Raw genomic sequence first — 26,055 nt, 5'->3', positions numbered from 1 at the left:
GCCCCGGTATGGGCACGTTCGGTACGGCCGCGAGCTGTACACTACCTGAACGTGCCCCAAAGGGTGATAGCCATTAGGCTAATCCGGGGGTACCGCACGATCTCCCGCGAAGCAGCTGGCCTACTAGCCGGACTACCACCGTGGGATCTGGAGGCGAGAGTCTTCTTGCGCCTGTACGACTGGCGCGAGGAGGCTCTGCGCCGGGGGGAAACCCCGTTGCCGCGACAAGTTGTCGCGCAGCGGGCAGAGCTCCGGCGGGATGTCATGGCGGCCTGGAGGGAGCGACTGTCGCAACCCAGTGCAGGGCACGCCACCATAGTGGCGGTAAGTCCCCTCTTTGAGGAGTGGCTTGGGAGGAGTCACGGCGCCCTCACGTACCGCATGACGCAGGTCCTCACCGGACACGGTTGTTTCGGGAGGTATCTGCATCGAATCGGTCGTGAGGAGGCGCCCGGGTGTCACCACTGTGCGGATAGCCCCGAGGACACGGTGGACCACACAGTCCAGGAGTGCCCTGCGTGGGAAGGGCACCGCCGGGTCCTCGTCGAGGCTGTGGGCGGCGGCGACCTCTCGCGTCCGGCCCTGGTTCAAGCCATGGTCCGGGGCGAAAGGGAATGGGATGCCGTCGCCTCCTTCTGCGAAGCAGTCATGCTCGAGAAGGAGGCGGCGGAACGTCAGAGAGTTCGCACCTCTCATCCCGGCCGCCGCGCTGGAGCAGGTAGACACCACGGGCGCCGGGTGTTCGAGACGACTCCCGGCCACCGTAGGCGTGGGTCTGTGGGCGGTGAGTTCGGGTGGCTCATCGCTCATGTCTGTTCTTAGACAACAGACCCGTGTCGGCGGCGCGCGTTGTTCCACGCGCTCCTCAAAGAGATGTCAGCAACCCCAGAGGGGCCCAGCAGGGCCAAGGCCTGCCGGGGCTGCGGGTTGTTCGAAAGAGGTACCGCGGCCCTAGCACATAAGGCCTACGACGGAACACGACGGCTTTTAGTCAGTAAGAGTCTGACACTCCCTCACCGCTGCTAACCCACAGCGGGAGGGGTCATTTGATGATTTTTTACGTCGTTAAAAAAAAAAAAAAAAAAAAAAAAGGTGTCAATCGAAGCGTCCGCGATTTGTACTTGTCGCAACTCATATCGGTGTGTGGCCACTAAAAACACTCCGCCCTGCTTCCGACCATCCGCTCGATCGCACCGTAGAATTTGATATCCCGGCGGAATAATTTCAGGGTCTTCTATGGAATTATTGCAACCAGATTCCGTTACTGCCAGTAAATCAAAATTAAATGCCTCGAGATTAGTTCGGAACTCATCCAGTTTAGTTCGTAGACCTCGTACATTTTGATAGAATATATCGACATTGTGGCTATGGGATGTTCGGTTTTGGTCTGTTAAAGTTCCGAAACCACGTCCATTCGCTAAACTCTGCATTCATTGGCCAGATTTCCACGTGGTTCAACATCTCGAAACACTTTTCTGGTACTCCAACAACAAAAGATGAGTAGTCTCTCTTAATTTTGTGTTTGATCTTATCAACTTTGATTTGAACATCTGGTCCACATACATTTTTCACGTGGTCTTGAATGGCTTCAACAGTTGTATCCGGATGCAGACGCCAAACATGCAGATATTTTTTGCGATCACTCACTTGAATCGCCTTCAACTCTGTATTTGTTCCCACTCTCACTTCTTTAGGTTGCCTGTAATTTTTTTTATTTCGTACAGTAGTCCATCCTGAGTCATTTCCCTTCGCTTCATCGGCAGGTTGTTCGCAAGTCGTCGGAGCGCTAGTAGTACACACAGCTTGTTCTATAGACTTCGTGGCCCCACATTTGTGTACCTTTTGAGATTTGTTGTTGGTATGAAGCGTATTCTTGGAATCGGTGGAATTATTCTGTTGCCTGACAACCTCGGCAAAAGAAGATGGGGAAGGAGAGTTTCGGGGAATATCAGCTGCTATTTCGTGGGGTTGGTTGTACTGAGTGAGCTTAGTAAACTTAGCTTCCACTTTTTCTTCGAGCACCTCCATCATTTTAACTATGTTGCCCAATTCGGTTTTTGTTTGCGCAAACTGATTAAGTAGCAACGATATTGCATTGGCCTGGCTGTCCATGCGAGCTATCATGTCGGCTTTAAATTGTCTCAATTCTTCGAGTAGTAAAGTATCAGAATCAATCATGGGAGAATACTGACTCCGAGTTCCACGTTGACTGCATACATTGTTCTCCGGAGTGGCAATGTTATGGTTAGAGTGAGCTATGTTAATGCGAATAGGAGTTTCACTGTTGCACCTTTTTGGTTTGGCACAGATACATTCTGGACATAACCATTTTTTTATATAATTCTGAGTATACGCCGTAAACGCTACTTTGCTTATTTCAAGGCATGCTATATCGTACCTCTTCATGCATTTTTCATTGGTACATTCCATGTAATCATCAATTATGGGCGACGCACAAGCTCCGCAATTATTTTCCATTTTATTAGCGGGTAACGACCAAAATTTAAATAAAAAACCGCGCACTTCTTTTAGTTTTGGCGCGCGCGTCAGCGTGACAGAGACGAATTATTTATTTTACGCAGCCCGTCTCTTTTACTCCAGGTGAGGAGGAGCCTACCTCGGCGTTCTCGGACGACGCGGTGTCGCGCTCGCGTATTATTTTGACGAAAACAGTTCACACCACTTTAGTACTTATTTAGGAACATTATGAGTCATTATTGCACCAATTAATGCTCTAAATAAATTGAGCAAATGCAATGATCATATCATAACACTTTAAAATATCAACATAACTTTCAAACATAATTTCACAGAATTTACACACATCAAATTCTTCAGAAGTCTCAAGTTTACTCTTCCATAGATGAACTTTATCTTCCATGAACTTCATGAGACGAAAACAATAAATGATGTAAATATCGAAGAGGACGAGAAGATAACCAATTAAATTAACTTTAGAATAATAAAGCATAACCACACAGGACGATGTTACGAGAAGTAAATGAGTAACCAAAGCCGTGATTACAAAAATCCAGTTGAAGATGATAAAACGCTTAAAAGCAGTTGCATCATTGAAGAGTCTGTGTACTTTTTGGAGAGTTAGGACTAATCTTACGTTTTCTTTGGTCTGGTAAACACTGATAATGTAGTTCATGATGTAACCAAAACTGTAATAACACACGTCGTAATAGGAATAGTAGTACACAATGCAAGTGAATCCATCTTGATAGAAGGACAGCCCGTAAGTTCGGTAACACATTGCAGAAATTAACACAAGGGTTGTAACGATTGATACACAATTATTTCTGAAGGTATTCGGAGCTATGAGATTTCTTTTGATGCTATATTTTGGACAAAGCATCACCAGATTTAAGGGTAGCAGCATTGAGCGTATATCTTCGTCCACTGAATTTATTTTCTTATAGTTATTGATAACCTTCATTATGCTGTTAACACGATATTTCAGTACACATACAATATGAAGACAATGGACAGAATTATTATTCTTTACTCATAATTACTTAGATGAGTAACGTTGTCAATAACTGAATCAATTTATAGGGCCTTAGAACAAACACCTTTTTTTTTTTTTTAGCGACGTAAAATCATCAAATGACCCCTCCCGCTGTGGGTTAGCAGCGGTGAGGGAGTGTCAGACTCTTACTGACTAAAATCGTCGTGTTCCGTCATAGGCCTTTTATGTACCAGGGCCGCGGTATCTCTTTCGAACAACCCGCAGCCCCGGCAGGCCTTGGCCCTGCTGGGCCCCGCTGGGGTTGCTGACATCTCTTTGAGGAGCGCGTGGAACCACGCGCGCCGTCGACACGGGTCTGTCGTCTAGAAAGACAGAGGGACGATGAGCCACCCGAACTCACCGCCCACAGACCCACGCCTACGGTGGCCGGGAGTCATCTCGCGACACCCGGCGCCCATGGTGTCTACCTGGTCCAGCGCGGCGGCCGGGATGAGAGGTGCGAACTCTCTGGCGTTCCGCCTCCTCCTTCTCGAGCATGACCGCTTCGCAGAAGGAGGCGTAGAACAAACACCTTGATGGGACATAAAGGCTGTCTGCTACATTAAAGATATTAAAAGATAATTAATGAATAGACATTCATTATCAAACCTATATAATTACTTCCTTTATTTTTGTATAGGCCGATCTATAATCCTGCTCATATGTACATTATTAATCGGCATACCGCTAGTCCTCATCTGCCTAGCCTTTTCCCAACCTTGCTGGGGTCCACCAACCGCAAGCCCGTGACCACCGGCGGAAAGTAAAAGAAGTATTGTTATAATAAACACTTTATTTCCAATAATTACATCACATAAATGCATATAAATTGTTCCTTCTTACAGATTCACAGTTGCAAAACTTACCTAAACTATATTTACTTAAAGTTACAATTTCAATGCAATCTCTTAAATAAATTGATATGTTCACTTTCGCCTAAAAGAACTTGATAGAGATACCAAAAATACTTTTAAAAATATTGTATTCTAACTACTCTTCAATGTAAAGATTGAAGTAATTACATTTTACTTTTTTGTGCGTAAATTCGTGCTTGTATTCTACCTGTGTTAAAGCATCTCTTTCATTTTATGAGTTCCTAGTACCTATCCAATTCACTCGCACAGCCATAGCCAATAAATTAAATTAATTTGACATAGAATACAGTATATTTTTTGTCGGTTTTTCCATATTAAGATTTCTCAATCTTGATCAATTCAAAAATTTACACATCACACCCACATTCAAAATACCCACTTAGATGTCTATAAAAAAATGAGTTTGATATATTTACCACTAAATTCCTAATTCTAAATTCGTTTGGCAAAAATAATCACAGCCTGACGGAACCTTGAATGATTTCGTCATGCAATTTCTGAGTTAGAGGTACAAATTCTTGGGTCTTTTGGTCCAAAAAGTACATGGGGTCACTTATGATTTCGACGTCGAAGCCTTGTTCCATAAGTTCCTTCTTCTTGAGTTTAAATGTGGCGGTTAGGGGAGATTCTGGGAGTATTCTTAGGAAGAGAGGACGGGCGAATATTGGGAGGGAAGCACGGAGGCCCTTGGCAAGTGAGGTGAGGTCAAGAGTCTTGTTTGGGTCGGCAATCGCCGCCATTCCGGCTTTACCTTCTATGTTTGGGATCTGTAAAAGAGATAGAAGAACATTCTATATTCTTTTTCTGATTCATGTTTCGCAAAGAATCAGAATGTATGTCAGGACTTTTTATTTTTATTTTAACAATAATATAAAGTGACAAATTAATAATTTATACCTTGACTCCATAAACGACGGCATCCTTCAATCCGATCAAAGTGCTGATAATACCTTCCACTTCTGCGGTCGATACGTTTTCACCACGCCACCTTGAAAAATCATGTTCACAGTTGGTTATCATGGGTCCCCCTTTATGGCAGAACTTTTTATGTCATAATCTTATTTTGCATACCAACAGTTGGCATACACTCAACATTTGGCATACATTAAAAACGCATAATTTTGGCAAGCAGAATCATCTTTAGGCATAAATTTCATATTCATAATACTTAAATAGTAGAAACATCATTTCGCAGAAAGTTCCCAGTCAGTATTTCCTTTTGGCATACATTTCATAAAAGTAGTCATTAAAAGGCAGAACTATCATATTTCAGAATGTTTATAGTCAGAATCATCTTTTGGCATAGTTTTGGAATTTTTATTTTCCTGTAAGAAGCATGCAAACTAGCCTGAAGCATGGAAGCATGCAAGCAGGCATGCAGCATGTAAGCAGGCATGCAACATGCAGCAAGCATGGCTTTTGTCACAGCTCCGGCGCTGCGGGGCTCCGGCGGTCCCATGCGAGCTTATCGTCAGCAGCTTCGGCTTACTGGCCGGCAGAGCCGGCCAGCCTCAACCGCGTCGGCGAGCGTTAAAACTACCTGCGCCTCAGCTCGCAGGCCGCCTCGCCCCTCCGCGCCTAAGCAGTTTTGAATTGCACTCTAGGGGTAGGGCAAACAGGACTACGTGGAGTCGGTTTCGCAGCGATTCGTTTTCGTTACTAGCTTACATTTTTAATTCAATGTTTTTTAAGCTATTGCATAGCTTCTATCGCAGGCCTTGAGCGCGGGGACCAAATCCAGAAATTCCGTAACGAAAAAACCTCACGCTCCCCACTCCGACGGGCACGGAGGTGTGGCTTGAAGGCCGTGCATCGTCTAACGTCGTGTCAGTTCGGCAGTCTTCGACACGGCGCTGTGTGTCGTGCGATTAGACGTATTGTACGACTTTACGGAACTCGCCCGAATCGAGACGAGCTGCTCCGAAATCGGACGAATACATAATCAGCTGTTTGTGAGAAAGTATATAGGTGTATAAGTATTTATCTACAACAGTGAACGGCTGTACTTGTAAAATTTGTGTATAAAGTGTTTTGAATATGAATGAACAAAGTGCATTTATGATTAAATCTATTTAAAAATAAATAATTATAATTGCATAAGTTGATACAGAATGCTATGCAATAGCTTTACCGCGGCAGTCCCCGAGTGCCACACGTATTTTTTTTAATTGAAGGTTATAAATGGCAATTTGCTAAATAAAATTCTACCATCTTCATAGTACGCCAAATGAGATTATACCAAATAACAGTTTCTCAAAATATACATTATGCTAACTAATCGAAATAATGCGAAACTAACTATGCCAAAAGCAATTATGCGAAATAAAATTCTGCCATCTTAAAAGTATGCAACTGTAAATTCGAGCATATAAATATTCGGTGAAACAATAATTATGCTAAATATTTTTTATGCCTTAAAAACATTCGTTGAAAAAAAAATATGCCAAGTGTGTATTTATGCCAAATAAAATTCTGCCAGAAAGAAGGAACCCAGTTATCATTTGTTTAGCCTTTTCCCAAGTTTGTCGGGTTTTGCTCCCAATCTAACCGAATGCAGCTGAGGACCTGTGTTTTGGGATGAAGGCCTATCTGACCTTCACAAATCAGACAGCAACGACAGCAACAATTTACAATAATTAATTATTTTGTGTTTAATGATTGCCACTGTCATTTTTTCCGTATTTTCTCTCTCCTCAAATAAATAAGCCTCTCTGAAATTCGCAATTTGACAGCTCGCGCACGTCAGCAAAGAGAGTTTGTACATTGATTTTCACTATCATAAAGTCACAAGTAGTCCAACTTTGGTGCAGGAAGTTACTAGGCTGCCATAAAATCAAAAGAGCTCACCTAAACATGATTCCCGTATGATCCTTACTTTTGACAATCGTGTGAAGAAATCACAGTGGCCCTTACATTGTGAACCATCTTACAACTTTACCTCTCAAAGTAGTCCAACTTTGTTAAGTTACTGGGCTACCACGAATCAAAAGAGCTCACCTAAACATGTCTCCCATACCATATCCCATATCGTGAAATCCGTAGTGGCCAACATAATAATTATTTAAAGAGGAAGGTACTAGGCTACCACGAATGAAAAGAGCTCACCTAAACGTGTCCCCCGTACGATCCTTAAAGTAGAAGTATCCATAGTGATCCATGACCAGCACATCTCCTGTATTGAAATAGCAGTCACCTTCGGCCCTCACATTGCGAACCATCTTCTTCTCTGAAGCAGTCTTATCAGCGTAGCCAGCAAATGTTAGGATAGCTTTCTTTGCATCTATTTTGCCGAGGAGAAGACCTGGAAAGATATTTTTGTTGTTAGAATAAATTTCACCCGTGCATAGAATAGTAACTTTATAGGACTATCTTTGTAGATTAGCTGTCGCGTACCAAGAGAACTACTTCTGATATTCGGATAAAAAGTGGTTTATATCCGTCTCCAAAGTAACATCAATTTCTGTTCCTAATTTCGTCCAAATCATTACAGAAATGCTTGTATAAAGGCTTAATAAAAAACAAGGTTGCCTTTATGTTAGCAAGGAAGTAAAGATTAGCCCGAATGTTAACGTACCTGGTTCATGAGGACCGCAAGTGATGCATCTGCCATTAGCGTCTCTGAGAATCTCACCAGTGATCTCATCACACCTAAAAAATATATTTTTATATTAAATAGTGGTTTTAAAGGCAATGAAAGGAGGATCGGTAATAAATTATGTGGCAATACTCACTTAACCAAAGTAAGCGGGTAAATGGTGGAGAATATTCTGCTCAAGAATCCGATTGCACCCACTTTCGAATCCAAGTTTACTGGAAAACCAAATAATGACAATTATTTATCGTTCAAATTCAAACGTCAGCAGACAAAAAAATTTTGTCAAGAATTTAATTCAATGAAGAATGGTTATGTATCCTAATCCAGAGATTTGTAGAGCGAAAACACACAATGGTATAGCATTTCAGTATCTACATTTGGCGGTACCGCAATGTCGCACTCCTTTCATCTAAAAAACCGCACCCAAATCGATTCATCCGTTTAATTAAGGGCTATGATACTACAGAGAGACACAGACACACAATACGGTCACACATACACTACCCTTTCTGGCGTTCAAAATAAGATATCATTGAGTTATAGATAAGATACAATTGAAGAAGTTCCACTCACCGAGATTACTATTCCCCTCCGTAGCTCCATAGAACTCCATGACCCGTTTAATGCCGAACCTTTCGACGAACTCCGGCCAGATCTGCGGCCTTAGTCCATTGCCGAAGATCACGTTCACTTTGTGAGCGCGGTCGTTGGGACCAGGGGGAACAGCCAGGAGGTAGCGGCAGATCTCGCCTATGTATTGAGCTGCCTGCAAAATGTAAAAGGAAAATATTAAAAAAATATTCAATTATTTGGTTTGTTTCAGCAGATTGATGCAACAATACTGCTGGATTTTATGTCTAGAATAAATGTCTTAACTTCTTCATTATTCCAAACAAAATTAGTTCTTTGCAAATAAGATGAAGAAAAATCACAAAATTATAATTTTTGGTCTCCAAACTAACAAGCCTTCGGAAATATGGGTGAAATTAGTATAATATAGATAATCACATCCACGGACCGACCGCACCAATCGTTTCTTAACCTTATGATCAAACCCGCACGCCACTAAGGTACAAGTGCCTCTTTCTAATATAGCAAGGTAGTGAGTAACCCAGGCAGTTTCAGTAAAATATATCTTAAGGTTGTTCCAAACTTGCATACTCACAGTACAACCATGTTTCGCCGCATCGCTCCAATAGTTCGAAGCGGAGAACTTCTTCCTCAGCACTACAGTACACCCCGACACGATAGCCAGCCCGGCTCCTAGTACTCCGCCCGCTGTGTGGTGCAGTGGGAGAGGGTCGTATACCACGTCTGATGATGTAAGCTGTGCGGCGCGCTGCACTCCTAGTGGGATTAGTAGGTATCTGGAAGAGATGTAGATGAAATAATTACATATGTAGTGCTTTCAAGACATTAATTAAATTGCATAATACCGAATTATCTAATTAAATAAGGGTATTTTTTTAAATTAAATTTTAACTTTTGGATAGGGCTCACCTTAGCAGGTATTGTGAGGCCGCCTTTAGACGTAGAAGTTTTAGTCACATAAGTAACTTACGATTTCGAAAATATAACCCCTTCGTAAGTAATTTGCAGTAATTTTGCAGAAATAGTACTTTTTCATATATTCTAGTTTGTTTAACTGTCTCTTTAGGCTTATCATCAAGATGACTAGCTAAAATTCATAAAAACTTGTCCAATGGTTCAAAAAAATAAATCATCTACATCAAAAACTAAGGTCATCAACTTTACCCACCGTATATTAGTAATAATAGCAGCCTTAGGAAACCCAGTAGTCCCACTCGTATAGATATACAACAGCGTGTCTCTCGGCTTCGCCTGTTCACAATCCAGGACTGGTTCAGGAGACATCTCTCGAAGTTCAGCAGCCAAAGGCGACGTGTCCTGGAGAATTGCAGCTTTCTCCCTGTCCGGGGAATTGTATTGGAAGAGAGGTATGTCTGGGATCTCCTTTTGAATGTCTTTAATAGCTGGAAGAAGAGAATAAAAGGTTTCCGTTTTTGGAGGAAGAAATATACAACATGTAACTTAATTAACGCACATCCTGAAATTAGTTTGTTCAGAATCGTTTACTGAATCGATTTATATCATTTTTAATATAGGTAATTATTTATCCCAAAAATAATTAAAACAACGGAAATTATTGTCATATTAACCCTGTACAGTCAAAACAAATTCAAATAGACCGTAACTCAAAGTAATAAGACTTCGTGTATTGTCGGCTTTTTCCGTAGTTTCGTTATGTTGTGTCGAGTCGAGCGGCGCGCGGCGCGATATTTGCGTGCGTAGTAGTATGACCAAAAAGTTCTCCAAGATTTGGTAATTTAGTAAATAACAATGCATATAGGTACATGTTAAATTAAGAATTCAGTGTATGTATTATGATTATAACATAATATTCTAATTGGGGTGTTTGAGGGTGTGCGTTAATTACTTTACATGTTGTATAGGTGTGTAAATTCTTTAAGGATTTTTGTACTATCTGAATGACGTCATTTGAAGAGGATTTAGAATCAACTCTAATTTAAATTTAAAATGTTATTTAATTCTTATTATATGTGCGTGTTATGTAATACATTTTCCGAGATACTCGTTAAAAACAAGTATTTAAGCAAATTACGTCGCAAGACTTTTTTTTTTACTTAATTAACGTCAGTGTAAAAATATTCCACATAAAGTTGCATGCACTTATTAATTTCAAGTTTCCGTTTTAAATTATTCTTTAGTTTAACAAAGAAAACTTATCAAATCTTCCAAAAATGTTTTAAATACTTTTAAACAAGGCAATAACTAAAAGTAACAGTACTCTTTAAAAGTACTAGGGCGTTATGAAACCAAAGAGCTTACCATCACTCATTTCATCCCCAAAAATGACCGCTTTGCATGCTGCTATCCTGAGACAGTGTATCAACTGGCCCCCTTTCAAATTAGTATTTATCAGGGCAGTGGTGACTCTTATCTTGGCTAGGCCGAGCCATAGGAAGACGTATTCGGGCTGGGTTTCCATGAACAGGGCTATCACTTCACCAGGTTTGTAACCTTGACGTTTGAAGTACCAGGATATGCGGTTGCTGAATTCATCACCCTGAAATGGAAGAAATAGTACATACAACAAGGCGTGGAAATAAAATTGTACAACTATTAAGAAAATTCTCATGAATCTATTAACATGTGGTTGTTTCCCAAGCAAATTGTAATAAATTTAAGAAATTACGACCCAAAAAGACCATGTTCAAGAAAAATAATATAACAAAGACTATTGTTATAATAAATCTTACAATATTACCATAGATTATGTAGTGTAGGTATTCTAGTCATAAATAATTCTATCAACCAGCATTAGGATGTAAAGATAAACAAGATACCTAATCAGAAAAGCTAGGCTCAACATTACTAAGGCCTACCTCTCGGAACGTCAGCGCCCTGTTATCCATAACAAATGCCTTCTTGTCAGGTTTCATCTGTGCTACTTCTGCCCACCTCGCGACCACGGTCTTGCCTTGACGCTCCCACAACCATATCCTGAATATTGTGTACAGGAGGACCCGCAGACCTCTGAAAAGGTTCCACATTAACTTTTTAACGTTAGTCCAATGCGCCTTGCGGATGCCATATCGCTCGATCGAAAATCAGAGCTTTGTATTATCTGATAAATGTTGCAAAGTACGGAAAGAACGAATATCGGAAAAGTTTGATACACGGAAAATGTTATCACTAGTCATTTCGAACTAACAGATATTAATAATAAAGCTCCTGTAATGAATACATTGAAAAACTAAGCTAAATTATTCTCAAAGAGTACCGAAACAGGTGTTCTTGGTAAATTCTCTCTAACTCAACACCTCTTTAAGCCTTATGTCAGACAATCAGAAAACTTTCCAATAACTTTTGTTAGAGGAAATATCAATTGAAATGGATAAGGAAGTTAGAACAGTCTGTTACAGTTTAACTGTACCGTTTTCGAAATTGAATTGTGATCTTATTACAACGGTTTTAATGAATGAAGTTCTTTATTACATTGACGTATATGTAATGGAATCGTTAAGATCGATATCAACATTTAGTACACGATTAAATCGATTCACTCGAATGCATCATTTATTTAAGTTATTACCGAATCGATTCACAATCAAAATTGTAAAATAAAAAAATAAACTAATTGAAACATCTGTCAATACTGTTGACCGTGCCCGCCTACTGGCTGTAGAAGAGTGGGAGTCAGGGCTATGACTTCACGCACTGCCGTCACCCAGCGTTGGGACCATGCTGGGTGACACAACATTCCTATGGCCTACGCCTCGGCGCTCCCACTGGGGCTCCGCATCGCTGTCAGTGCGGCGAATCTGTGGACTGCCTTGGGCACCATGGTCTTTCCTGTAGCAAAAGTGCTGGTCCCATGGCACGACACGCCAGCATAAATGACATTATCCGTCGTGCTCTTGTCACCACCGGAGTGCCAGCCGTTTTAGAACCCAGAGGCTTAGCACGCGACGATGGCAAGAGACCAGACGGGATGTCTATAATGCCTTGGAAGATGGGAAGGTCTTTATTTATTTATTTATTTAAACTTTATGCAACAAAAAATATCACATAGGCGGACTTAATGCCATAGGCATTCTTTCTAGTCAACCTTAGGTCTTTGGTGTGGGACGCAACCTGCGTCGACACCCTTGCACCTTCCCACCTTCCCAGTACAGCTGCTGCAGCCGCGGAAAACCTCAAACGGCACAAATATGTAAACCTCACCGGCAATTGCATTTTTAAGCCGTTTGGGGTTGAAACCTTGGGACCATGGGGCCCAAGTGCCCACAGACTCTTTCGAGAAATCAGTAAGCGATTAGTGGAGTCCACTCGTGACCAAAGGGCTGGCCTATAGGTACTTCGGCCAAAGGATATGCATTGCCATCCAGCGTGGCAATACAGCCAGCCTTTTGGGCACGATCCCCGCTGACAGCGATGCGGATGAATATTTTGATACTTAGTTTTAATATTTCCCTATCATAAATTGTATTCTTATTATTTCAATAAATCCAAGATGTAGGGTAGTAAAAAAAATGAAAAGAAAAATCAAAATTGTAAAGTTATATATTATTTTATATTCGTTGGTAGTTATATCTTCTAATGATATTTCATTATTATAATATGCGAAACCATTACACATCCATAATATTCCCGCATGCACTCTACCAGGCAATCATAGAATTACATAACATTTCGATGACGACCGACCGCCTCGCATGTTCGAGCCGGCCAATCATTCAATCATTGAAAGCAACTACAGTGGACTGACACCTCTTGCGAGTACCTACGTCTTGCTGCTCTCCTGGTCTAATGGTGGTCATCCGGCTTACCTTAAATTGAGAGTTGTTTGCTATACAATCTACGTGCATCGACAAAATTGAATGGATTTGCTTGAAATGTCAAAACCATCGATTTATGCTCGAGTATTTTCAAGATAATGGTTAATCATGTAAATAATGCCACTTTTACAAGTACCTATTGCATTCTCATCTATCGTTTCTATCTTCAAAACAGGGTTACATAGCTCTGTCAAACAAATTAAATGAATACAATATTTTATGATCGTTTAATTTATTGCTCATAGAAGCGGGAGACTAGTCCATTTTAGTGTTTCCGCCCGCATCTCGAGGAAACTACTATTTGTGTCCGGATAAAATATGTAATTTATACACTCACGCAAGCTAGCTACGTAGGAAACTTACTATTGATAAAAATAATTTTGTAAATCGTTTTAGCAGATCATGGCAAAATGACATAGCGACTAGTAGATAGCTCCTTACAATATTCTTCGGCTTCTCAACAATTGCATTCGATTCGTTTTTAATCTTCGCAAGTACGATCATGTGTCAGCGTATCGAGCGCAACTTAAATGGCTACCGATAAGACAACGACGTGTGATGAGGGCATTAACTACTCTTTTTTTCTATACTTTATACCCCGTCTTCACCTTCCTATTTAACCTCTCACTTTCAGTATGTGTGTTCTCAGCATAACAAAAATCTCCGCTCCTCTAATAATCGTCTTCTTCACTGCCCTGCTCACCGTTCAGACATTATTCACTCTTCCTTCTTTGTGAAATCTATTCTTCTCTGGAATGAGCTACCTCTGGAGGTCAGGATGGTAAATAGTCGACACACTTTTAAAATGAAACTGCGAAATCACATCCATGGCAAGTTGGCCGAATCATTACAGTAGTTCATTTTTCTTACCATCTTCTCCTACATTCTCCTGGATACAGTTGTACATATATATAGTTATATATATATATATATATAATATTATATATATATATATAGTTATATATATATATATAAGAGAGAAGAGCCTGGTAGAATAATCCTGGGCATAAGTTCTGGTAGAATATCGGAACAAGGATCATAAAAAGAGCTAAGTGAAATTTTAATTAATTTAGTGTGTGAAAGATGTCCCAGGACATAGAGTTGTTTTCTGGCGTCAGTGACGTTTCTTTTGAAGATTTCCTTTTCCAATTTCGCATCATTGCTACAATTTATATATATATATAACTATATATATATATATATATATTATATTTATATATGCATAAATATATATTTTTATTATCTTCCACTGATGCTCAAATTGTGTTGCACCTACCACTTCTATTTCACCACCACCCTAAGGTAGACTGGCAGAGAACGCCTAAGGCGTTAAGTCCGCCGTTGTACAATGTGCAAAAAGTATTTTAAATAAATAAAAAATATTATTACATACTTAAATTCATCACTAGAATTCTAATTTCCATTCTCATATTCATACTTCCCATATTTGTAAACAAAATTGAAGGAAGCGACCAGAATTCACTTCGGAATGTGAACCGACGTCGGTCCCCTAGTAAACAGTTTATGTACGTACTAGGACATCAGGAGAGGCCAAGGTCCAACGGGCAATTGCTGCAGACACCTTGTGGCCGCACAATGGAGAGCTATCAACTGCGTCCGGTGGTTCACATTACTTTATACGTTTTATGTATGCCTAGTAGTTTCAGAGGTATTCATACGAAATAAATATATTCCTACATTATTATAAAGAAAAAAAAAACAAAATTATTAATTTAGTCTTAAGTCCTTCAATCATTATTATAAAATGCGAAAGTTAGTTTATTTTTTTACACTTATTTCGGTAAAATTGCTGAACCTCATCTCCCAAAGAAATATTTTACGCTTTAAATATGGAACTCGCCACAACAAACTGCGCTGGAGTTGATTAATCAATCAACATTAATTGCAACAGAACTGCATTTTGCTGCACCTGTCAACCGCTGCAACTTTATTGCTTGATAAATGTATTTAGACAGGAACCGTAATATATTGTGATTTATGTAGTTCAACCAGACCAACTTATTGGTCCTTTAGGTCGAAATATGGAGACTAAAATTAGTCCGGTTCTTAAAGACCTGGGTTTTATAATACTTATGTCCCGTTCATGAAATAAGTAATATCCGTTTAATCACAATTTTATTTGAAAACCGTTAATGTAATTGGCGATGCAAAGATTATCCGCACGCCTCTAGTGGCGAAATTTAGAAGCTAAGTCTAAGAACAACACTGACAGGACTGACACGACCTTTTCTATAAAATTTATGTCCCGATAAATATTGACACATTTTTCTTTTAAATTTTTTCCCGAGGTATTTTGACACAAATTGATTGAGAAGCAGTCTAAGAACGACACTTTGACAGATCAAAGTGTCGTTCTTAGACTGCTTCTCAATTTTGACACTAGAGGCGCTAGTTAGAATCTTTGCATCGCCAACAGGTGTTAAGGAAAAAAATACGTCAAAACATATTTTCGCGCTTAAAATATTAAGTTAAATCTTTATATTTTCCAACCTTTGATCGGTTCGACTCGTGTGACTGTTGCTTAGACTCGACTCTCGAGGCTTCTCAAATTATCATAACTCTTTTATAAATAGGCGTGAGAATTGCACTTATAAATAGATAAGCATTTTGTAAACAATGATAACTGTATTAGTTTTAAGTTGTATATATATATAATAATAATAGAGAGTATACTGTCCCCCACCTCCGGCTTGCCGGAGTGAAGCATGACGGGGGATAGGTCTCCCGCCTCTTGGCTTGCCTTCATCGGCCGGTCAGAGTGGAGTCGCTAGAGCAAGGTTAGTCCTGCTCGGAGGGTAGGTGCCTCGTGGTAAGTGGCGAGTGGGCCGGTGATGCTGGACCCACAGGGAGCGCGTGATCTGCGTTTAAAGTCCGCCGAGGTATCCTCACCCTTCTCAGCCGCTCATGTCCCTGTTGCCCTCTTGTTGCGATATAGCGACTGATTCCCGGGGGCCCAGTAAGTGAGTTGGCGAGTCTCCACCTGCCATTTTTACGTGTATTTATTACATTGTTATCGGCAGGTGCCATAGTTCCCGTAGTTTCCCCATTCCTAGTCCACTAGCATCTCATCACAATAGCCCAAGTAGTTTTCATCCATAGTTAGCAATAGTTTAGCACAGAACCGGGGATTGTCCTTGGGTACATTTCTATAGTGTATACAGGGATAATCGTCGGTTTTGTGTTACCATTTCATTAAAGTTGTCTCAAAAGGGCTTCAGCGTGTTGGCTTCGGCCCCACGTTCGCCTTCCAAAAATCCGGGACTCTGTAGTCCCGAGGTCAGAAAGAGACATACAAATAATAATAATAATAAATCTTTATTTTTCAAGTAACAAGACTCAAAAAGTGTTAGTAACAAAGTTCCGTATCCTATGTTAGTATTCCTATTCTACGTACTAACCTAAATACATATGATATGTGAATCACCACCGCACATCTATCACCGAAGTGGACAGCTTGCAGCAGCGATTCACATATATACAATCGAGCCTGCTCGCCACACATCTCAGAATAAGGTTGGGGCTGCCCCGCACCCTGTGCACCAGAGAGGCGCATCTTTTTCTCATCGTTGCATAAAAACAGTCGATCCGAGCTTCAGCAAACATCCCTGATGCACTACAGAAGCGGGGCAGCCCCATCAATATCCTGAACGCATTATTAAATTGAACGCGAAGGACGTTGTACGATTTCTGGGCATAATTCGCCCACAGACTACATGTGTAGAAAGAAGTGCAATATGCACGAAACAAGGTCACCTTAACATCTCGTGAACAGCGTGCAAATCTGCGAGCAATCATATTCGCCCTAACCGACAACGCCCTTCGCTCTCGCTCAATATCGTCATCGTCCTTCATGCCTGCAGTCAAGACATGACCGAGGTATTTGAATTTATAAGCCCTCTTGAGCGGTGTACCATTCAAATAAACCGACGGAATATGTTCAGGACCACGTCCACCGCCGGCACCAAAGACCATGACCTCACTTTTGGAAGCATTATAAACTAAGCCATGTAGCTCGACATAGCTTTCACAAATAGCTACCAACCTTCTCAGACCACAAATCGAGGCGCTCAGCAGAGCCATATCGTCTGCATAACTAATATTATTTAGGCATACCCCATCAATGTAACAGCCAACTCGCTCTCTGCTGAGCGTCTGAATCAGCTCATCGACGTATAGATTGAATAGCGTAGGTGAGGTCAGACCTCCCTGCCTCACACCGCACTCCAATCCATACGGCTCCGATAAAGTTCCCGCCCATCGAACCTGATTGATCTGGCCTCCATACCAGCACTTCAAAGTGTTTACTATTTCACGCGGTACTCCAGCTTTTTCGAGCTTACTCCAAAGGATAGTGTAGGAGACCAAATCAAATGCCTTGGATAGATCGAGGAAGCACGCATATACGGGTGTTTTTCGGTCAGTATAATACCTGATTGCCCACTTCAGAGACAAGATGGCACTCTCAGTGGACAGCCCGGCTCGAAATCCGAACTGATTGTCATGCAGTATAACGTGATTGTTTAGTTGTCTATTAAGTAGGCTATCAAGCACTTTCGATATTACAGTAGCCAGAGAAATGGGCCTATAGTTATCTACATTTGCGATATCACCTGTTTTGTTCTTAACTATAGGCACTACAATTGTTCTAGTCATCTGGCTCGGCAAATACTCATGAATATATATAAGTTTATTTTATTTTATTTTCAATTAATGTAAATATATTGTGAATAAATAAACTATTATATGATAACTGGTTCCTATAGTAAAGTTAAAGCCCTTTATAAATACAAATGTTAAGGGCATATCATATCTGCGCCTTTTAATGTTATGAACAATAGTAAATGAAGACAATCAAAAGTACAAAATCTGTGTTCATTGACTTTTGTACTATGTCAAGATTGTTTTGTTTCAACCGTATTCCGTTAGTCGCAACCTTAGAACAAAATAATTATTTCTGTTATTAATGGGAAATTTTAGTGTTCAGGTACTTTAGTTTTGTTGTAGTTTTTTTTAATTCTGACCGTAATTTTAGTAATACACCTACGTTTATAATTTTAGTGGTAGGTTTTTTTTCCAATTTGGGTGTTCTTATTACCTACGAAAATTTACTAAATACACACGCACATACACAACAATAATAACTTATAATTTCTCCAATACAAAACAATAGCCTTACAGCAGATATTTCAAACAAATATGATACACTGTAAATTAATAATAAAGATTATAATCAATAGGCCTGTTTATTATTTACCTAGTGGAAGAAATACTGCAACAAAACCCAGGCATTGTTAGGAAATGTGAAAGAATGGTGGACTTCGGCCAGTTTATAAGTACTAGGGGACAATGAATGGACAGAGATCGCAGACATGCGACACCGGATTGACCTTTGTACCGTTGATAACGTGTAGTAACAACATGCTCCAAAACAATTTGGGGTGGGATTATAGGTATTATATCTTACGGTGACATTTTTGTAAGATGTCTTAAGAACTTATGTTACCCGGGTAAGTGTTCAAAAATACACAACTATTATAACACAATCAAATAAGAAAAAACAAGGTTAAAAAAATATAAACAGAGAACGTATGAAGCAATAATTAAAAATTATACGAATAAAGTTATTAAAAGTGGCTAAAATTTTTTAAACATGATGAATCATTATTTTAAAAGAAGATTTTAATTAATCGCAAGTGCTTCAAACGTAAAGCTATTTTATTTTCCTTGTATTTTTAAATGTCGATCTGCGTGTTTTCCCCGTGGTAATATTAATGACTTTTGCACTCAAAAAATAAACTCCAAACAAGATCTTTATTCAAGATTTATAAGTACACTAGCTTTTGCCCGCGACTTCGTTCGCATGGAATAGTGACTTCCGGCATATTTTTGGTTTGACCAATAGATGGCGCTATATGTCCGGAATAAATTTTATTTTTTATTTTTATATTTTTTTTTTAAATAAAAACTATCCTATGTCCTTTCTCAAGTTCCAAACTATGTCTGTACCAAATTTCACACAAATCGGTTCAGTAGTTTAGGCGTGAAGAAAAGACAGACAGACAGACAGACAGACAGACAGAGTTACTTTCACATTTATAATATTAGTTAGGATTTATATATCAGAAAAATCCCCCAAATCTGCTGTAAAATTATAAGTTGTTTATTTATTGCATGCAATAAACTTCGGTACATATCAAAACAACGTCATGTTTTATCTCTATTGAGGTCATTGGCCCTTTAAGATCGCACTTAGCTGTTCCCAAGGTCTCAGTAACTCACTAAACTTGTTTTATTCTAGTCTAGAAACTGGTATATAGGTTAAAAAGTAAAAGTTAAACGTGCTAGACGAGACAAGTATTATGAAGTACTAGGACGACATAATCAGATAGAAGATGTACCAATTTAGCCTACGCACTGCTTATTCCCTGTATTGTGACAATTTCGCCAAGTGTGTCACGATTTCTTGAAATCTCATTCTAGACTCAAATAAACAAAAAAATGAGCTGAGACTTTGACCGACAGCCAATTAGATTATTATGAAGTTGTTATGGTAATTAGATAAGATGTTTAGCTGGCTGTGTACCTACATGAGTTCTTCCAGGACATAAGAAAAAAATTGAAAATCGCAGCAAAAATATGTAAATTGTGTTTTCAACTAAACATGGACTTTATACGCGTCACTCCAAATTACTGGGATAATTTCTTTTTTTTTTGGTTTTTATGTGCACTGTCGTCCTAGTCTTAAATAAGCTTTTCATTTTATGAAATCCTGGTAGGTAGATACGTTATATGTGAAATCGGAGATCAAAATGTGTGGTTTAGGTTTCTATTGAAAACCACAGAATTCTATCTCGATTTCTAATTATAATGAAGTAATAGTATACTGAATACATTTTATACTAAAATTGTATATAAATAAATTATCAACCCTTGATTTTAACAGTTATCTTTCCAAATATAAATAAATATACCTTTTACTCAAAATTTACTTATTTTAGAACATGTAAATTAAAGACAATTACGTTATAAGACAATTGGCGTAAAAATAACATGTGTTTCATTAGTATTTTAGAACATGATACCTAATGTTTCATTTTATGTTTTTTTTAACTTCTACATAGAATATTATTAATACTTTTTACTTATTTAGTATGAAGCCAAAAAGACTAAGTTAGAACACGTATCACTTTTTACGTGCACCTTCGAAAAGGTCAGTTTAACATACAAATACGTTTTTTATTTTAATCTTAATGAATATTTTATCTTTTTTCTTCAACAATGACTTAGCTGTGATTTAATGGGTATAAGGTTAAACTTCTCAACAAAGTAGGTATGTCATACCATAATTATATTTACCCTAAGATAGACAGATAAACATAAAAATCGCAGAAGCCGCGCAAACAGTCAGTTTTTTTGGTCTATACGAATAAGAAAATAAAAGTAGGTAAGTACTTACAGAAAATCCCTGTAATGTGTTTTCTTCCATATATAAATCCACTGGTATCTATCTCCCGTCATGAAATACGTGCCTAATAGGGCAACAGCTCCCAAAATTGTGGGAGAACCCCGGGAAAACCATCCTAGTGTTGCAAACGATACGGCTATGGACGTCAGAATGACTCCCTTCTTTTTCTCCGCCTCCTCGAAACGTACTCCTGTCTTTTCTGTCATCCTGGTACTTTCATTTGTTGTGGTGCATAGTTTTTGTCTGAAAATAAGAAAAAAACATATATTATGTATTTAAAATCGCGTTTTTACTGTAGAATGTGAAGAAATAAAGGAAACGTTTTGGAAATCATTTTTAGGGAAATACCAATTTTCTTCCTACAAAGAAATAATAGAAATCTGGCCTAGCTTACTTTCTTTCGCTTGCTAATAATCTTCTTATTTACCCAAAGATATTTGTGTTAAATATGCAGTTTTTCGCGAAACATTGTCCGAAAATAAAATCCATTTGGTACCTATATCTACTAAACTCTGTTTTGAAATAAAAAAATCATCGAAGGAAGGAAGGAATCTATCACTTTCACAATATAATCTTCAGAGATAATTCCATGGTTGTGCCTTACCTTAGATAAATTCATAATTTCGCACCGATATGATAACATATCGAGTAAAGCCCTTGAAAATCAGTTATTATGCAATGATATCTTTGTGCAATTCACAATGTTTACGAACTTATCACTTTTAGAATTCCTTATTTCACGTGAGTTTGTCAGTACATTTTACCCGTAGTAGGCGGTAATCAGTAGTCGAAGTCTATATCGTTCACAAAACCTGACGAAGCTACGGGATTGCTTGTAAGAACCTACTTATAAAATGGCTGATTAAACTATAAACCTTCTACCTTCTTCTTCTAGGTAAAACCCCGAGATTTCAAAAACAATCTCTGATGATGATAAGATGTTTCTTTCGGTCTACTCGGAATAGCAAACAGTAACAAATTGCGAACATTTCTAAAATGTCCGCTAAATTGCAACCTTTGTGCGCAAACACGTGCTAGCAATGGACTCTTATCGACGTCTGTTTCATTAACAAACAAATGTGTGCGAACCCTTTATGTGGAATTTCACCATCATAAACAACTTCAAACAAATAGGCTAATAACAGATATCACTGATAACAAAGTAGCTAGTACAAATGAACAAGTGAAGATCAATTAATAAACTCAATGTCTTAGCACATAACCATCTCGAAACAATAAATAGTGAGTAATGCCATGTGGAATGTTATTTACGAGATGATAAACAGATCGACCTCTTCGTTAACATACTAACTCAGTAACAAAAGAAGTCGCACAAAGTACTTCAATAAATCATAAAATGATATGCTTTAAAAACCGATATATTAAGAAGAATCCCCCATTTTAATTGGGGAAGGGCTAATTCGGCTTGTGACGTGGAATTATAACAACGACTGCGGCTGAGTGGCATTCAGGGACGCCCCGGCTCTAAGTGCCATCACAGGCACGAGGGTATAACACCGCCGACAGCCAAACTCTGAGCTGCTTTATGAAAGTTTCTAAAACCCACAAAGTGATTTCGGCCTGTCCCGGGAATCGACACCTGTGCACAACAGTCGCACCATGCGATAACTAGGTACTTATTACTCAGTCCTACATTGTAAATGTAAATTGAAAGTCGTGGTGGCCTAGTGGGTAAAGGACCAACCTCTCAAGTACGAGGGCGTGGATTCGATCCCAGGTCAGGCAAGTACCAATGCAACTTTTCTAAGTTTGTATGTACTTTCTAAGTATATCTTAGACACCACTGACTGTGTTTCGGATGGCACCTTAAACTGTAGGTCCCGGCTGTCATTGAACATCCTTGGCAGTCGTTACGGGTAGTCAGAAGCCAGTAAGTCTGACACCAGTCTAACCAAGGGGTATCGGGTTGCCCGGGTAACTGGGTTGAGGAGGTCAGATAGGCAGTCGCTTCTTGTAAAGCACTGGTACTCAGCTGAATCCGGTTAGACTGGAAGCCGACCCCAACATGATTGGGAAAAAGGCTCGGAGGATGACATTGTAAATGTAGTGCACACATCAAAATCACAGCATTTAGATATGAAGGCCACTGGAGCTGCAATAATTATGGACCATGGAGAATTAATAACTGTTCTATCAATATGACTTGTATAGTGCGGAGTACACAATAAAGGACCTTGCAGAATGCAGTTGTGGGTGGAAATGCATCTGATATTCTACCAACAACGGTCCAAATAAAAGTTTACGAAGTAGCTTTCAAAGATTAGTGATATATCTGACACCTAATACCTACATTTTCTGGTAATCAAAATCTGCAGATACAACTTTCGAGAAACTATAGGTACCTCTGACAAATAGCCTTACTAAGGGCGTATCAGGTTGCTCAGATAACTGAGTTCATCCTCCGAGCCTTTTTCCCAACCATGTTGGGGTCGGCTTCCAGTCTAACCGGATGTAGCTGAGTACCAGTGCTTTACAAGAAGCGACTGCCCTGCCTGACCTACCTCCTCAACCCAGTTACCCGGGCAACCTAATACCCCTTGGTTAGACTGGTGTCAGACTTACTGGCTTCTGACTACCCGTAACGACTGCCAAGGATGTTCAATGACAGCCGGGACCTACAGTTTAACGTGCCATCCGAAACACAGTCATTGGTGTCTAAGATATACTTAGAAAGTACATACAAACTTAGAAAAGTTGCATTGGTACTTGCCTGACCTGGAATCGAACCTGCGCCCTCATACTTAAGGTTGGTCCTTTACCCACTAGGCCACCACGACTTTTCAGCTCAGATAACTGAGTTGAGGAGGTCAAATAGGCAGTCGCTCCATGTTAAACTAGTTCTTATTACTTAGTATCTAGTTAGACTGGAAGCCGACCCCAACATAGTTGGGAAAAGGCTTGGCAGATGATGATCATGATGACTTGAATTCACCCAGTTTTTAGAGCCCTTTTTTTCAAGGACTTTCCGTTTAATACTTTTTGCACCTTGTGCATCAATTAGCAGTACATTGTAAATTAAATGTCAAGTGCAATTTCGAAACAAATGAACAAATATTAATTCATACTTAGGTAACATGGTACTTGAATCATTATATTGATTTTAGAGTTTATCAGGTAAACAAAATATTGCAATTCATAGTTAGCACGAGAAATTAAAAATCTGGCACATTTAGAAGAAAAATCACATCATGTTTGGCTTAGCTTCTAGGATTCAACCAAAAAACTGTTTAGCTTTATACCTAATTTGTAACGATTTATTTTAATTGATATGCAAGCAATTTATGTATAATTGCTAAAAAATAATATTTACTACGACAACTTACATGCAAGTTTATTATAAACTAAATTTAATAACTAAATCATTTTTTCGCAAATGAAATTAATATGAACTGCAAAACTGTAACATGAAATTGATATCATTGTTTTACTTTCACAGTACGATGACCAATTTAGATGAAATTATTTTAGAACTGCTTTTCCCAATGCATGTAGCCGACCCTCAAGACTTCAATAAAACATCTAGGTAGTAAATAATAGATATAAAAAATAATATAATTACGAATGTAAATATATCATTACAAAACTAATAAACCAATTTAAATGAAACTTGATACACAGATAGTCTAACTTTATTCTGAGAAAAGACTAAGTTACCTTTAACCCGACACCTGGCACTAATTCTCTCAGTACGCGGGTAAAACCACGTAAAAAACAAGTAACTAAAACAGAGACAGAACAGAACTTACCCAAAACAAAAATAATACTGATAACGTATTTAATTCACTACAGTATGTATTATCGCAAGCGCACGAGTAGAGTAGCTCGCGTCACGAACTCAACTGGCCGTGAATGAGAGGCGAGTAGGCAGGCCGCATTATAACATGATCGAGTAACTAGTTACAAACTAGTTACTCGATCATGTAGTTATACGTTACTTTAGTTCTAGTTACAGATGCGTTATTTAGGCGTTTTATTGTATACTAGCTTCTGCTAGCAGTTTCCGTGGGAACCTCTACATGAACCAGAATAAAAAGTAGCCTATAGCCTTCCTCGATAAATGGGCTATGTAACGCTGTAAGAATTTTTCAAATCCGACCAGTAGTTCCTGAGATTAGCGCGTTCAAGGAAACAAAGAAACAAAAGAAACTCTTCAGCATTATAATATTAAATAGTATAGATATGTTTTTTACAGTGCTCGCAAAATTTTATGGCGATTCGCTACTAAATTCAGTGCACGCGTCTCTGCTACTGGCTCTTAAAATTAGTTTCTGCATAACTGCATGCACGCAATGTTCCGTGACGACAAATACCTAGTTTGGTGAGATCTATAGCAACCCTCGATAGCATAGTTTGATATTAGATTCTAGCTAGCTCTCATTATGTTTGTGATTTTTTCCTTTTTTAGGTTCAAAATGAACCTTGAAGCTCAAATCAATAAATAAACATCCGGCAGAAAACCTGTTATTTGACCGTCTCCGAGGTAACAAAAACTCATGCGAACAATTTAAATATTCATCATAAACCATTGCCAAAAAAAACGTCTGCAAAAATGACGTTAACAAAATATAGCTGTTACAAAAATAACGTTACTACTTTTCCCAACACTACACCCGCAGTCAGGGGACACCGCGATAAAAATAATCATAATCCTAACACAACATGTCACTTACGTCCTTTCTATCTTCGTAACACTTGCAGACTTTTAAATATGCATAGTATAACCACTTGAAGATTGACAACAAAACGTCGTAAGCGCCAATGAGAGTAGTACCGAAGTTTATTACGTAAGGAATCTCATTCATATGCGATAGAGTGATGATAACACAATAGGTCTATGCCTTTTGGGATGCTGGTACCCTAGTACAATGTGACCATTTAGTATTAATTACTGTACCTACGGACGGAGATTGAATTCTTATTAAGTACTTTTTATTGTAATATCATCATCCTTCTAGCCTTTTTCTCAACCATGTTGGGGTCGGCTTCCAGTCTAACCGGATTCAGCTGAGTACCAGTGCTTTACAAGAAGCGACTGCCTATCTGACCTCCCCAACCCAGTTACCCGGGCAACCCGATACCCCTTGGTTAGACTGGTGTCAGACTTACTGGCTTCTGACTACCCGTAACGACTGCCAAGGATGTTCAATGACAGCCGAAGTACTTTTTATTGTAATAGTGAA

General features: G+C 39.2%; 1 protein-coding gene across 1 annotated transcript; it reads right to left on the bottom strand.

Moving 5' to 3' along the window:
* Positions 1-4,289: 4,289 nt before the first annotated feature.
* On the bottom strand, positions 4,290-24,753 carry LOC124641454 (long-chain fatty acid transport protein 1). The gene is made up of 12 exons (XM_047179519.1): positions 24,622-24,753; positions 20,846-21,097; positions 11,413-11,563; positions 10,856-11,093; positions 9,744-9,978; positions 9,150-9,351; positions 8,558-8,750; positions 8,121-8,199; positions 7,964-8,037; positions 7,495-7,690; positions 5,287-5,377; positions 4,290-5,156 (listed from the first exon to the last, which is right to left on the bottom strand). Exons 2-12 carry the CDS (start codon positions 21,058-21,060, stop codon positions 4,845-4,847), a joined length of 1,986 nt encoding a protein of 661 aa, XP_047035475.1. The 5' UTR covers positions 21,061-21,097; positions 24,622-24,753; the 3' UTR covers positions 4,290-4,844.
* Positions 24,754-26,055: the final 1,302 nt, after the last annotated feature.

Source organism: Helicoverpa zea, chromosome 22, assembly GCF_022581195.2.
Source record: "Helicoverpa zea isolate HzStark_Cry1AcR chromosome 22, ilHelZeax1.1, whole genome shotgun sequence".
NCBI classification, from domain to species: Eukaryota; Metazoa; Arthropoda; class Insecta; order Lepidoptera; family Noctuidae; genus Helicoverpa; species Helicoverpa zea.
This window is presented reverse-complemented; position numbering and strand designations above follow the sequence as displayed.

What these genes read in the sequence shown, in the direction of transcription:
- LOC124641454 (XM_047179519.1), bottom strand. Translation starts at nt 21,060, where the DNA reads ATGACAGAAAAGACAGGAGTACGTTTCGAGGAGGCGGAGAAAAAGAAG. An exon ending in GGGCGCTGACGTTCCGAGAG is followed by an intron (nt 11,094 to 11,412) that starts GTAGGCCTTAGT and finishes CTTCCATTTCAG; the next exon opens with GGTGATGAATTCAGCAACCG. An exon ending in TGGGGATGAAATGAGTGATG is followed by an intron (nt 9,979 to 10,855) that starts GTAAGCTCTTTG and finishes CTCTTCTTCCAG; the next exon opens with CTATTAAAGACATTCAAAAG.